The sequence below is a fragment of the Geospiza fortis genome, unplaced genomic scaffold (genome assembly GCF_000277835.1).
Source record: "Geospiza fortis unplaced genomic scaffold, GeoFor_1.0 scaffold396, whole genome shotgun sequence".
NCBI lineage: Eukaryota > Metazoa > Chordata > Aves > Passeriformes > Thraupidae > Geospiza > Geospiza fortis.
Genome location: NW_005054345.1, coordinates 4,668,854 through 4,681,975, shown reverse-complemented (window position 1 = coordinate 4,681,975; position 13,122 = coordinate 4,668,854). Strand labels below are relative to the sequence as shown.

At 44.6% G+C, this 13,122-nt stretch overlaps 1 protein-coding gene across 1 annotated transcript in view; it reads right to left on the bottom strand.

Annotated features, from left to right (window-relative positions):
• PATJ (PATJ crumbs cell polarity complex component) overlaps positions 1-13,122 on the bottom strand; it is a 130,677-nt gene that overhangs the window by 90,944 nt on the left and 26,611 nt on the right. Inside the window, exons 15-16 of the mRNA XM_014307834.2 lie at positions 12,835-12,999; positions 11,928-12,056 (exon numbers count right to left, since the gene is read on the bottom strand). Of these exons, the coding sequence (XP_014163309.1) occupies positions 11,928-12,056; positions 12,835-12,999 (294 nt within the window). The remainder of the gene's footprint in view (positions 1-11,927; positions 12,057-12,834; positions 13,000-13,122) is intronic.

Here is a 13,122-nt window from a genome sequence, read left to right as displayed (position 1 = left end):
ATGTTAAAAACTGTTGTGCAGGCAAGTAGGAAACAATTCCACTGCTGATTTCAAGCAGAGGGAGCTGTTGCACAGGGAGAGAGGAGCGGGATGAGCTGCACAGGGAGAGCTCAGCAGCAGCACCAGCAGTGCCAGAACCTCAGGGCTCACCAGTGCCTGCACCACGATGTGATTGCCACGAGGAGTGCAACAAAAGCTGCACAAGAAGGCACAGACCCACCGAACTGCAAGGTGTAATCATGTACATCCATATTCTCTCTGTAATTTAATATTCTACCACAACTGTGGATTGCACTGTGCTTTCCTTATCTAAACCAAAGGAACACTGGGATTCTTTCTGAAACCTTGCCTTATGATTTACCCTCAACCCCAAGCACACCCTAAAGAAGCACCTGCTAAAACAAGACAGCAAACACCAAATTCACATTTTCTAAATGCTGAGTGCAACTGGGCCGTGAGGGCTGCTGTCTTGTTTTTGAAAGAAAGCAGTGCTTGCAGCAGGATGAAAAACAGATCCTCTCCTTCTATACTGAGTGCAAAAGGTACAGTTTGTGTCTAGTTAGTATGGTTAAAGGCAAGTTCACCCCCACAGTGGGATTTCAGGGCTGCCTCCACGTTAACAGAGCAGCTAGAACCATTCCAAGTTACCCAAGAGCAGCAGTGTGAGTGCACACCTACCCCAAGGCTCTACACTCACTTTACTTGGCTCAAAGTGATTTTTAGTCACCAACAGGCAGGAGCAGATTTCAGCCTCCACTTTTAAGTGAAGGCTTGTTTACTGGGATGGAGTTTGCAACTCTCCCCTCAAACCCAGAAGTGATTCAATTTCAATATTTCAAGAAATTATCACATGGCTTTGTATCAGAGCACAAGGGGAGTGTGATGGACAATCCCATGTGAACTGGCCATGTTAAAATAAACACAAATCATATCAACATTAGGACTGGAAAAGATCTCCAAGATTGTCATGAACAGGCCTTAGCACATTTAAAGAGGAACTTTTACTTTTCCTGAAGGATTCCTTTACACCAATGAATAATGATTCATATGAACAACGAGGAGAAGAATCGGACTGCAAAGCAGTGAGGAGACAAAGCCCCTGAAGCCAAAAAACTCACTTTAAAGAGAAGAATCACATGCTGGAACGTTTTCCACTTGTGTAAACGCTGAGAGCTGCCCCCTGCCATGCATCAGTCCAGGACAGAGGCCCCCAGGTAACCCTTGCAGAACTCCTGTGCTGTAGCTGCTGCCCTCCCCTCTGTGCCATGGATTCTAGGAACTTGTTTAAAATGGCACCCATTTATTCATACTTAGCACACCATATATTTAACTATGCTGAACCATAGGCTTTCCCCTCTCTCCCCCACCCCACTCCTCATCAAAACCCACAAATGTTTCCCGGAGTCCAGGTGTCAAATTTTTCTCCTTATTTTCAGCGCCCCGTTTGTTCAGGACTCATTTAGCAGTGGAGAGTCAGGCAGGGGCCACTGCAGTGGCTGCCTCTGGGATGCCTGGGTTTGGGGCGCTGTGAAATCTCTTAAAAACCTGAGCTCTGCTAAAATGTTAAGAGTCCCAGGAGTTCAGAGAGTCCTGCGTGCAACCCTGGAGCTGCAGCTTTATTGTTGCTTTAATTACCAAAATGGGCACCAAACACCCACACTCAGAATGCCTTGGGAAGCAACCCTGAGACAGAACCAGTGCTGCTGACCTCTGGGAAGGAAAAATGATAAGCCAGGCTGGCTGTTGCCTTGTTCCTCCCAAAAGGTGAGGTGTGCAGCAGCCAAGAGAGGGCACTCCAGGCCAGCCCAGCTCCCAGCACCGCAGGCATTCCCTGCTCTCACAACCCATCCCCATCCAGCCAGCCCCTCCTTGGGCTGAGGATGAGGAGCACTGAAACCACAGCTCCACTGGATGGGAGCAGCTCCCACGTTTGCCGGGGCTCTGTTTGTGTTTTGCTTTTTTTTTAAAGGCTCCTATGAAAATGTAAGACAAAGCTGCGGGTGACTGACATTCCCTGTGCAAAGTCACTCTCACTTAGTTACAGGCTATATTAGTTTTGGCATCACTTGAGATCTAAATCCAGCTAGCCCGACTTCCTAGAATATTTCAGCTTTCTTCAAGCAACAAACTGCCTGCTGCCACAAAAACACACATCCAAAATAGCATGGCCAAGGATCCCAAAAGAAACAGTTTGAAACTTTTTTTCCCCGCCCGTGCCATTTTTTGATTTATCTGAACATTTTTACAAGTGCCAATTTGTATACTGCAGGTTTCTGTGAGGGAGCCAAAACAAACGCCTTGGAGCTCAGAGGTCAGAGCAGCCCAGCTTCATTACATTTTGCATGGGACCACTTCCAGGTCTAACACACATATATCCATATTTAAAACTCTTCAGTGAATAAGATACCAGGCTGGAAGACTCTTAGACACAACACTTTTGATGCTGAACAAGGAAAAGAACAGTGAAAAGAAGCAGAGGCATTTTATGTTTGTCTCTCTATTATGCAGAACAAAGGTAGAAGTGCATAAGTAATGTACCTGCATGCTCAGTGTGTGAAATTACTCAAAATACTCATCCATGCTCTCACTTTGTGAAGTGCCTGTGGTTCCCTTTGCAGAGCCACCCTCCACAGTGATCCCAACAATGCCAATGGGCTGCAAGAGCCAGGAGTGACAGAAACCCTTTTTTGTGCCTTTTCACAGCAAGAAGTGCCCCCAACAGATGGGGAAGAGAGGGAGAGCCAGCTGTGAGTGAGGTCTGATTCCCTCTTTAGGGTGGCCTCACTTTAGGGGTGAGACTCAAGGTCCAAACCCTCTGTTCACTCACTCCAACATGTTTACAGCAGTTGGAACTGCCAAAGGCACTCTAAGGCCTGGAAAAACATCCCTGAGGAAGTGCTCCACTGGTTTTCGTTAGACCCACTGCATCTGAGTGAAATCCGAAGCATTTCAGACCTGTTTCTGCCTCTTCCACTCGGGTTGCAGTCAGCAGGGCTGCTCAGGAAGGAGATTACACAACGCACAGCCTCTGGCTGTACCAGAGAAATAAACTGCAGGCTGATGTGCTGAAGCAACACAAACTTAAATACAGAGCAGCATTCAAGGAGGAACGCTGAACTTTGCTGTGATGTAAGGCAAAGTACTGGAAATAAAACATTACTATTTATTGATCTGCAGTGAGGGAATAAAGCAATGAATTTCAGAAGCTCTGGTGTGCAGCCGGCATTAATCAAAACTTCTGTTGTGGGAAATGTCAGCAAAGAAACAGGAATTCGCAGGGAAGGGGGGAAAAAACAGCAACAAACCACACAGAGCCCCACCCAAAGGAGGAGAGGGAACCGCAAAATAAAGAGGAGGAGGAGGAGGAGGAGGTGGCACAATGGGTTTCCCACAGCAGGCTTTCATCACGTGGGATGTGAAATCCTATCAGCCTTCCCCAGCAAGAACCAACACGGTGGCCGTGGGTGACTCAGCTGGGTCTGGAGAGCACAGCACAGCTCCCAGCCCTCTGCTGCGGAGCAGGGACCCCAGGGAAAAGACCTCACACACTACTGCTCTTCCCAAAGAAAAAGATGAAAGATAGGCCCAGGATCTGGGCGCTCTCAGTGTCACCGTGCACTGGACTCAGGTGCCTGTCGCTATCTTTTAATTTATCAAACTTCTCAATCCATCCAAGGTTTTATCCGCCTTTCATATTTGCTCTCCACAGAGCTAAAGTCTCAGGGATTACATTCATTAGACTCTCTTAATATCTTAGACTTTCAGACTTTCCAGCTCCAGAAAAAACACGCTGAGTGCTGACTACAGGGAAAAGCCACGGAGATAAGGAAAAAAAAAATCCCTGAACTCAGAAGGAAGTGGAGGAAAGCCACTGTGTGATGAGATAAAGAAGGGATAGAGATGTGTGGGAAAGAAGAAAAAAACACCAACAAGCCAAGGGAAAAAAGTATAAATGGTATCACCTACACAGCCTGTGCTCAGCAGGCCTTAGCACAGGTTGTGAGTTTGATCAGCTCTCAGATTCAAAGAATTCCTGAACTCCAAATCCAAGCACAGAGCCCAGCAGCACTTGCACCAGCGAGGTGAGCCAGCCTCAGCACTGGTAAAAGTCTGTGGAAGTGCAGGATGTGTTTTCACACAAACCAGAGCTCTCCTCTGCATGAGAACCTTGCCTCACAAACAGCAAACACATGAATTATGGAAGACTTGCTGCAGAAAAAGCTGCAAAATGAAACTGGGGACAGAGGACAGGTTGGGTTTTATGCAACAAGGATCTGCAAACAGTGATTTGGCCCAAAGAATCAGAGAATCCCAGACTGGGTTGGGTTGAAAGGGAACTTAAAGCTCATCTCATTCCACACCTTCCACTCTCCCAGGGTCCCAGAATGCCATCCAGCCTGGCCTTGAACACCTCCAGGGATGAGGAACAGGCTGGACGAGGGAGCAGACAGAAGGCTTGGCAGAAAGGTTGCAGAGAATTTTAAGGCTACAGTGAATCACATTGAGAACAGACAGAAAACTCCAAGGGCAACAGGATTCCTTGGATTTGGGGAGCAGCATCTTCCAGCAGGGTGAGGTACTAAGAAAACAGAACACCTCATAAGTTCCATGAGTTTTCAGGATGCTTCATGCTTATCCATCAGCACCACCGTCTACCTCAAATCTCATCATTTCAGTACAAATTCTGAGCTGTCTGGGCTGAGCTCTTCCACACCCACTGCTCCATCATCTCCACATGCCCACAGCTTCCTCCAGCCTCATCCACATTATCCCAGCTTGGCTGAGATTTACCAAGTGGTTAACAGAAAATCCAGCTACAGTTTTGTCCCTTTAAATTCTCGCCTTCTCTCGCAGGCAGAAGACATCTGTGGAATAATAATGAATTTCTTTGGTTTGGGGTTTTTTGTTTTTATTAAAAGCTATTCTTTCTAGCAGGAAATGAAAAAGAACAACCAGATTGGAGAATTTGGGGGAAGAAGGGAAAACGTTTCTAAAGGTTAATAGTAATAATACTGCTCAGCATTTATTCCATGGATATGCAACAAAGCAAAGAAAAACAGATGTTTTCAGTAATGCTCCAGTTTCTCTGCAAACTCAGGTATTGTCCAGAGCTGCTGCAGCTCACAGGGACAGGAGGGATGCTCCTACAGCTTGCTCTACAAGACAGCAAGAGGAGGGATAAGGAAAATCTCTGTCTTTACTGAGTGCAGGACAATCTGGGGATCAGCACAGCTCTGCGGAAGGCAGGTCCTGCTCAGCCAAAATCTGCTGCCATGGCTGAGAGAAGAACACTTTAATAACTGAATAAAGCCAAAGATAACAGCAGTGCTAATACTAATAAATATAATGAAAAAGGGACATAACACAAAGAGAGAGAGAGGAATAAAACCTGAGGAAAACAAGTGGTGCACAAATCCTGCTGCCCAGCCTGCTCCTGAGCAGTGATGCACCCTTCCTGGGCAACTGCCCCCATTTATAGATCACATCAATCATATATCATGAGCATGATATCCTATGGAATAGCCCTCTGGCTAGCTCAGATCACCTCTCCTGGCTTCTGGTGCTGCTCCTCACTGGCAGAGCATGGGAAACTGAGAAGTCCTTGACTCAGAGCAATCGCTACTTAGCAACAACTAAAACATTACCCTGTTATCAACATTGTTCTCATGCTAAATCCAAAACACAGCGCTGCACCAGCTACTTAGGAGGGAAATTAACTCTATCCCAGCCAAACCCACAACACCTGCTTAGTGTGGATGGGAGAAAGGCTGTGGAAGTGTCTACCTGGAATTCTGTGAAGCCTTTGACGCTGTTTCCCCCAGCATTCTCCTAGAAAACCTGGCTGTGCATGGCAAGGATGGCCAAGAAGGCCAGTGGAACCTGGCTTCTGTCAGCACTGGTGTGGCAGCAGGACCAGGGGACAGTCTGTCCCCTGTGCTGGGCACTGCTGAGGTGCCTGGAATTCTGAGGTCACAGAAAGAAGGACATAGAGGGGCTGGAGCAGGTCCAGGGAAGGGAATGATCTGGGGAAGGGTCTGGAGCACCAGGAGAGGCTGAGGGAGCTGGGAAGGGGCTGGAGAATCCCTGAGGAGCTGGGAAGGGGCTCAGGCTGGAGCAAAGGAGGCTCAGGGGGCCCTTGTGGCTCTGCACAGCTCCTGCCAGGAGGGCACAGCTAAGGAGATCCAGGCTGTGCTCCCAGGGAACAGGGACAGGAGGAGAGGGAACAGCCAAATTGCACCAGGGGAGGTTCAGGTTGGATACAAAGAAAAATTCCTTCCCCAAAAAGGCTGTCCAGCCCTGGCACAGCTGCCCAGGGCAGTCCCCATCCCTGGAGTGGTATAAAAGCCCTGTGGATTGTGGCACTTGGGGACACGGGGCAGTGGTGGCCTTGACAGTGCTGATGGGAACTGAAAGGTCTCAGGACTTTCCCAACCTGAATAATTCTGAGATTCCTCCCTAACTTGTCATTTAGAGTCCTACTGATGGCCCCTTCCAACCCAGTGTCAGGGAACACCCAACCCCTGACTTCTTCCTCCAGGCTCTCCAGATCTCTTCCTGTGGGTCTGTCCGTATCTTGGTTTGAGACACACAGAAATCTCTTTGATTTCTTATTAAAGTGGAGAGCCTCTGCTCTCCCAAGGCATTAGTGGTGCAGGTTTTGGAATCCACTAATCGTGAACACCTCAGAAACTTCTCCAGGAATGTGCTCAACTGCATTCACCAGCTCTGAGGTCCTGAAAAGTAGTTTTTAAGCTGAACTCCAAGAGAATTTTTCAAAAAGCTACACTGAATTCAATTCATGACACACTATTAAGAATTATTTTACACATGAAGCAGCTTAATATGATTTAAAGGATGTAGAACTTTCCCATAGGGGGAGAGAAGCAAATCCTCCGTGAGATGAGTACCAACACAGCTGGTACTGAGGCTTACAGAACTTTGATGTTAATGAATGTGGATGGGTTGTAGAGATGGGAGAAAAGCTGCCTTTATCAGTTTTCCCAGTACCAAGCTGATAGCCATTGTAAAACTGCTTTTTAATACAGCTGTGCAGCTTTTGCCAGTAAGCCACAGGTTTCCATCACATGATCAGGTGAAAATGTGTTTAACAAAGACATGAATATGCTTCTTTGTTCATAACAAACTTATCACAAGAATAGACAAAGCTCAAATTATCACAAGAGGGCAAACGTTTAGCCAGCAACTTGTCAAAGCATTCCAGCCTGCATCTCACTGCTGAACAGACCAAGAAAGTAAAAAAAAAAAAGAAAAATATAATCTACATGAATACCACCTTCTACAAATAAGAAGTCAGTTTGCTTTTTTTTTTTTTTTTTTTTTTGGAAGGCCACATCTGGAGCCTGTTTGGGGCATAAAGAAAAGAGGAAAGATATTTGGAGACACTTAAATTGCTTCACTTCCTGCCGTGAATGACTATGCAGTGATTTTGTTAGAAAAGAGAAAACAATTGTTTCCCATGCTCCCTGGGAGAAGGACAAAACATAACCTGCTGAATGTGCAGCAAAAGAGACTTCAGCTCTACAGCACGAAAAACTGCTACTAATAATAAAGGGAAGGCAGCAATAAGGCAGCTGTGGGGTCCCTATTGCCAGAGCACCGGAAAATCCCTGGAGCACTGACCCAGGCAGGCACAATTCACACAATTCAGGGCAACCTGGAGCTCCTGAGGGGTGAAATGCCTCTTTCTGCTCCCATGGATCACTTGGAGCAGGTGAGTCCATGAGTTCCGCCAGCCAGCCAGCTCTCCAGGGCAGCTGGAGTGTGCCAAAGCAAGCAGGCACTGGGGACTTATCTCTGAGCACAGACAGGGAGAAACAGCATCTCCCAGTCCTTCCCAGGAGCTGTGTAAAATGTCAAAGCTCCCCGTTGCACCCCTCAGCCTCTCCAGTTTCATGCACTCTGAAACAGCTGCTTTAAAAAGACTCTGACTTCAAAGCACAGTAAATTAAGCTCCACATAAAGTCCATTCAGCTTTCTGTTTAATTTGATAAAAGCTCATCAGACCATTCAAGTTACCTTCTGGTCAATACTGCCTCAAGAAATCTGCAATTCAGCTACCTGTGGTTTTTCCAATATTTCTGTAAAACATTACTGACAGAATCTGTTGGCCTGCAATGCATCAGGTCTTTGCTAAACACTGTTCCAGGGCTCAAAGAACCTTCTGTCCTGCTGGGATCTCTTCATTTTCTCTAGAAGTCTTTTGGGATTTTTCTTTCCTCTTGCTCTAATGCCCTGGGGTCACAGTTGTTTTCAGACAGCATTTCTCTCTCTGTTTTAACCTGATAATGTAACTTTCCCTTTCTTTCTAAGGAAAAGGGATTGGTCTCAAAAACAATGGCTCAGCTCTGCCAGGAGGCTGGATGGGGCTTGGAGGGTCTGGTGGAAGGTGCAGGGTTTGGAACAGCATGAGAGTTAAGATCCCTTCCAACCCAAACCATTCTGGGATTCTGTGATCAGCTCCAGGCCAGACAGATTTACTGTTAAGCTGGATACTTTCAGGTCTGCTGACAAAGAGCACGAAATGCACTGACTGCAGCCCCTTTCCAGCCCAGGTGATCCCAAACCCCTCCACCAGCAGGTCCTGGGTCCCTCCTCCCCACCGGAGCTCACTTGGCACTGCCTGTGCCAGCAGCACCACATAAAGGTTGGTGAGGAGGTGAAAGGCAGAGCAGCCTCTCCAAGTGGAAGGAGAAGGAAATGAGGGGAGCAGAGTGAGCTGCTCCATGGAGGAGCTGGCCAGGAGGCTGAGCAGCACAGCTTTTTAATGGCCAGGAGACCTCTGCAGCCTTCCCACCACATCAAGAAAAAAACAATGCCTGGCCTAGGATCTCTCACCAGGTCCCAACACAGTGATGACAAGAGAAAAAAAAAAACAAAGGAGATTTCATTTTAAGACATCTTCAGTGTTTCTTATTTAAATAAAAGAAAAAAAAAAATCCATCATTTCAAGAATCCACAGGATCAGCTTCTCATCCGCCTCCCCTCTTGCCAAGTCCTGACCTTGCTGCCAGCAGAGCAGTACTCTCAAAAATTTTACATTTCCTACAACATAATTACAAATTACAACATTCAAAGGGGAAAAAAGGGTTTTTTTAAATACACAGAGACCACAGGAAAATGAAGAATATCCTATATAAATACTATCCTGCCATAGCAAAAGGGGTAACTCTACCCCAAAGTTTTATGAACATTATTTAAAAAAGGAAGTTTTAAGCTCTGTTTTAAGCCCTTAAATCCCTAAAGACAATCAAAAGAAAACACAGGACAAAGTAGAAATACTATTGATTATGCATAATTGGTATAATTAATTTGTAATTAGTTCATTAAAATATATAGGCATTGGAATTATGCTTGTACATTTCTGGGAATATCCTGCAAGTCACTTGGGATGTGCTTATCATTTATTTGATAGATGAAACATTATTAGAAAGACAGCCCATTAAAAATTAATATGCCAGAGTAATAATTTTCTCGATCTCAGCATTCAGTTTTCCACGTACTCAGACTCCTATTCTGCCTCACAAAGAATTTTTATTAATTCTGTTTTGCAGAGCATGACTTGGGAAGCACAGCATTTAGGACAACTGAGGCACAGCAGCCTTTATGCTGAGCATGCAGCCAGTTTTGTGAAACAAAATGGCAAATATTATAAATTATATACCACAGGAGTGTTCAGCACAAGATCTAATTCTACAACTTAATTTAGGATGCAAAGGTAAAAAGCTTTGTGCTTGAAAGCAAGTAGGAAGAAACTTGCAGAGCACTGGGAGCAGGCTGGTGTGTAACTGCTGAGCATTCTTGTGCTTCTGTAGTGTTCTGGCATCTCTCACTGTCAGAAATGGATGAGCAGGACTCCAGAGCTCCCTAAGCACTGCAGGGAACAGCCCCAGTCCCACCCTGGGCTGGGATCCACTGGGATCCACCATTTCAAAGGTGCTGCTCCACTTTTGTGAGGGGCAAAGTCAGGTGGGACAACAGAGCATCAGCACTTTTTAACCCTGATGGCACTTCCCTGTTCCCACTGAGCATCCTGAAGTCCCTCCAGTATTTCTGAAGTGCCATTTCAGCCAACAGCTGCGGAAATATTGGATCTTAAAAACCCAGGATAGTCACATCACCTCCTCCAAGCTGGGTATGCAACACCAAGCTTTCCTTGAGTTTCTGTAATGGACAGAGCCACTCCTTGTGTGTTAATTGCCAACAAAATTTCCCCTTCAAAAGCATTTTCCTCCCCACCCGACCTCCACCAGCACTGTGGCAGCCTAGAAAGGCTGGTCACTCACTCAGGATGAAGATGGGCCATGGCAAGGCCCATCTTCATTGAAAAACGCCTACAAAAATGTAAAACTCATATTCTTCAAATGGAGCAAAATCAGCAGAGGATACACAGCACGAGCAGTATCATTTGCCATTGTAAAGCTTGAATTTTCTCTTGTAAAACAAAGAGTATGTGCCTAAAAAACCACCTTTCATGTTTTAAAGAATGGTCTCCAAGTCCTTTAAGGCACAATTAAACAGTGCTGTAATTCTGTGCTTCCCAGCAAATCTGTGTTAAGAATTCCAAACACTCTCCTAGGAACCACACACAGTTTTTTTGGGTTTTTTTTTTTTCTTTTTTTTTCCCTTGCCTCCACTGTAGCATGGACAATTATTTATTTTCTTTGCCTTGCACTCAAGGATGTGATGGATGTATTTACATAAACACACACACAGCCACAGATATCTCTCTACAAAAATTAATCTGCAGATGATGAAAAGTGTAAAAGATCTAAGAGGCAAATCCCAAACAAAAGAACACACTTTATACATAAATATCTTGAAATTATAAAGATCTGAGATTAAGTGGTTTACCACTCATTTAGAATTGATTAGAATGTATTTAAATTTAGCTGAAAGTACCACAACATTGCTCGTGTATTTGCATCTGCGAATAAGTAAATAAAAAGCCTGCTATTAAAGCCTTCATTAATTCTGATTATATGAGAACTTAAAAGCAAATCTGTGTATTACTGCTCTGTAAAGACTCCCAGCAACTCTAGAGTAGAGCTGGCACTGCAACACAACATGTGTCAGCTAAAATGACTAACAGGATCTATTTTCAGTAATCTTAAATCGCACTGCTAAAATATAGAATTAATGGGTTTGCATAATACTTCAAATATTTTTTTTTCCTTCTAATTCATTCCCAATTCCTGCCTTATTGTATCAAAAAGTGAATTTTATATCACTTGACATTTATGTACAACAGTTGAACACATTTCATTAAACTACAATGTTTAGGCAGCACTCAGATGTGATGTGTATATTATTATAAAGAGTGATCCAGCTATTTTATTTCCTTATAAATATGATGACTGGAGGTTTAAAAAAATATATCATGTTGACTGGAAACATGAAGAACGTTTCATTCTGACTACAGATTTTGAGAGTTTCTTCATATTTAATTGAAGACAGGGTTTTTGAAAGAAGGATTCATTAATTTTAGTAGCATTTCCCTCCAACTAAAGACTTGTCTGTTAATTTCTAAAGAGTTTAACAATTAAGAATATAATCATTTCCAACTAATACCCAAGAACACTTGCCACTCTGACAGCTGAAAAGCCATTCTAACTTAGAACAAAATACAACAAAAAAACCCAACCTTGCCCAACATTTAGTCATTAAACTCAGAGTTATGGGGTGCAGCTTGATGAAAGATTTTGCACTTTATCATGTCCAATAATCAGAGGTTTAGAACACTCCATAGTTTATAGAATTGGCCCCAAAATACATTATTTTTCCCTACAGTTCCTAGGCCCAAGTGTCAAGTCCATTACTCAGTAATCAACATCACAAAACATTTTAAGGCATCGTGCAAGACAAAGGATCAGAGGGAATTTTAGCATTTAGTATACAGAAAAGTATACCTGATAGTCCAAAATGCTGAATCCTAAACCATTTTTGTCTTTCTCCAGCTCAATAACCTTCACATCAGGAGACCATAATGCCAATTCCCCTTCTTCCTCCTCAGGATTAAAGTCTTCCTCGGGTTTCACCTGGAAAAGAAAAGCTCTGGTTCAAATACCATTCTCTCAGCTCTTTACAAACACTATTCCTTCAATATTTTGATTATTAATGATGCATACATGCCCTAAAATGTGACCTTTTATGGAATTGAAACTTCACTGAGCATTATGAATAGAGTTTTCTCCAGCTTGCTGCCTTGACTACTCCCCTGGGCACAGGCCTACACGTTTTGAGCATCAGAGCCCAACCTGGCACACAAATACCCGTGTATTAGTCTAATTAATTGTCAGAATATTACTAACCTGTTACATGTTGATGAACTTCAGCTGTCCCATTAGATGCATAAAGGAAAAAATAAATAGCATAAAAGATTTAACCACAGACAGCTAACAGAAGGGCCAGGCAATCAGAAAAGATGAGAAGCCAATCTGTAAATACTTTTGCAAACAGGAGCAACCACAAGTGTCAGGCTTTGCTTTGAGACTCCAAAGCTCGTGCGACAGAAAGAAACTTCTAAGTTTCAATTTTATTTCTTTTCCCCCCAGTTCTATAAAAACCTACTCAGAACACGGAAGCAATCAGCTAATGGTGGCAAGGACGTGATTTAGTGTAACTCAGAGCTCTCACTCACCTATTAAGTGTGGGGATGATGAATGGGATGTGCAGTCAGCAAAGCAGCGCCATGATTTACCTACCTTGTCTTCCCAGGACAATGAACCTCCTCAACACCAGCCCCTGCGAACCCAGGGATTTTTCCCACAGAATTTACTGTCCTTTTGCACAAGTGGGTGACAGGAGAAGCGTTACCTGCTGCTCTGGAGGGGACACTGCCACGGGGGGCTCGTCCACCCAGGACTCGGTGCCGTCGCTGAAGAGCCGCCGGCAGCACACCAGGGTGAAGGGGGGTGGCACCTCCTTGAGGAAGGTGACAGCCTCACGCCGGGACCTGCCACACAGCTGCACCCCGTTTACCTGCAGAAGAGAGAATTAAAGGATATCCACCAGATTATTTCTTGTTTTTTCTTTTTTTCTTTTTTTTTTGCGTACATTTTTTTCCCCACCCGAGCCTGAACGTCTGATTTTACCTGGGGGTTC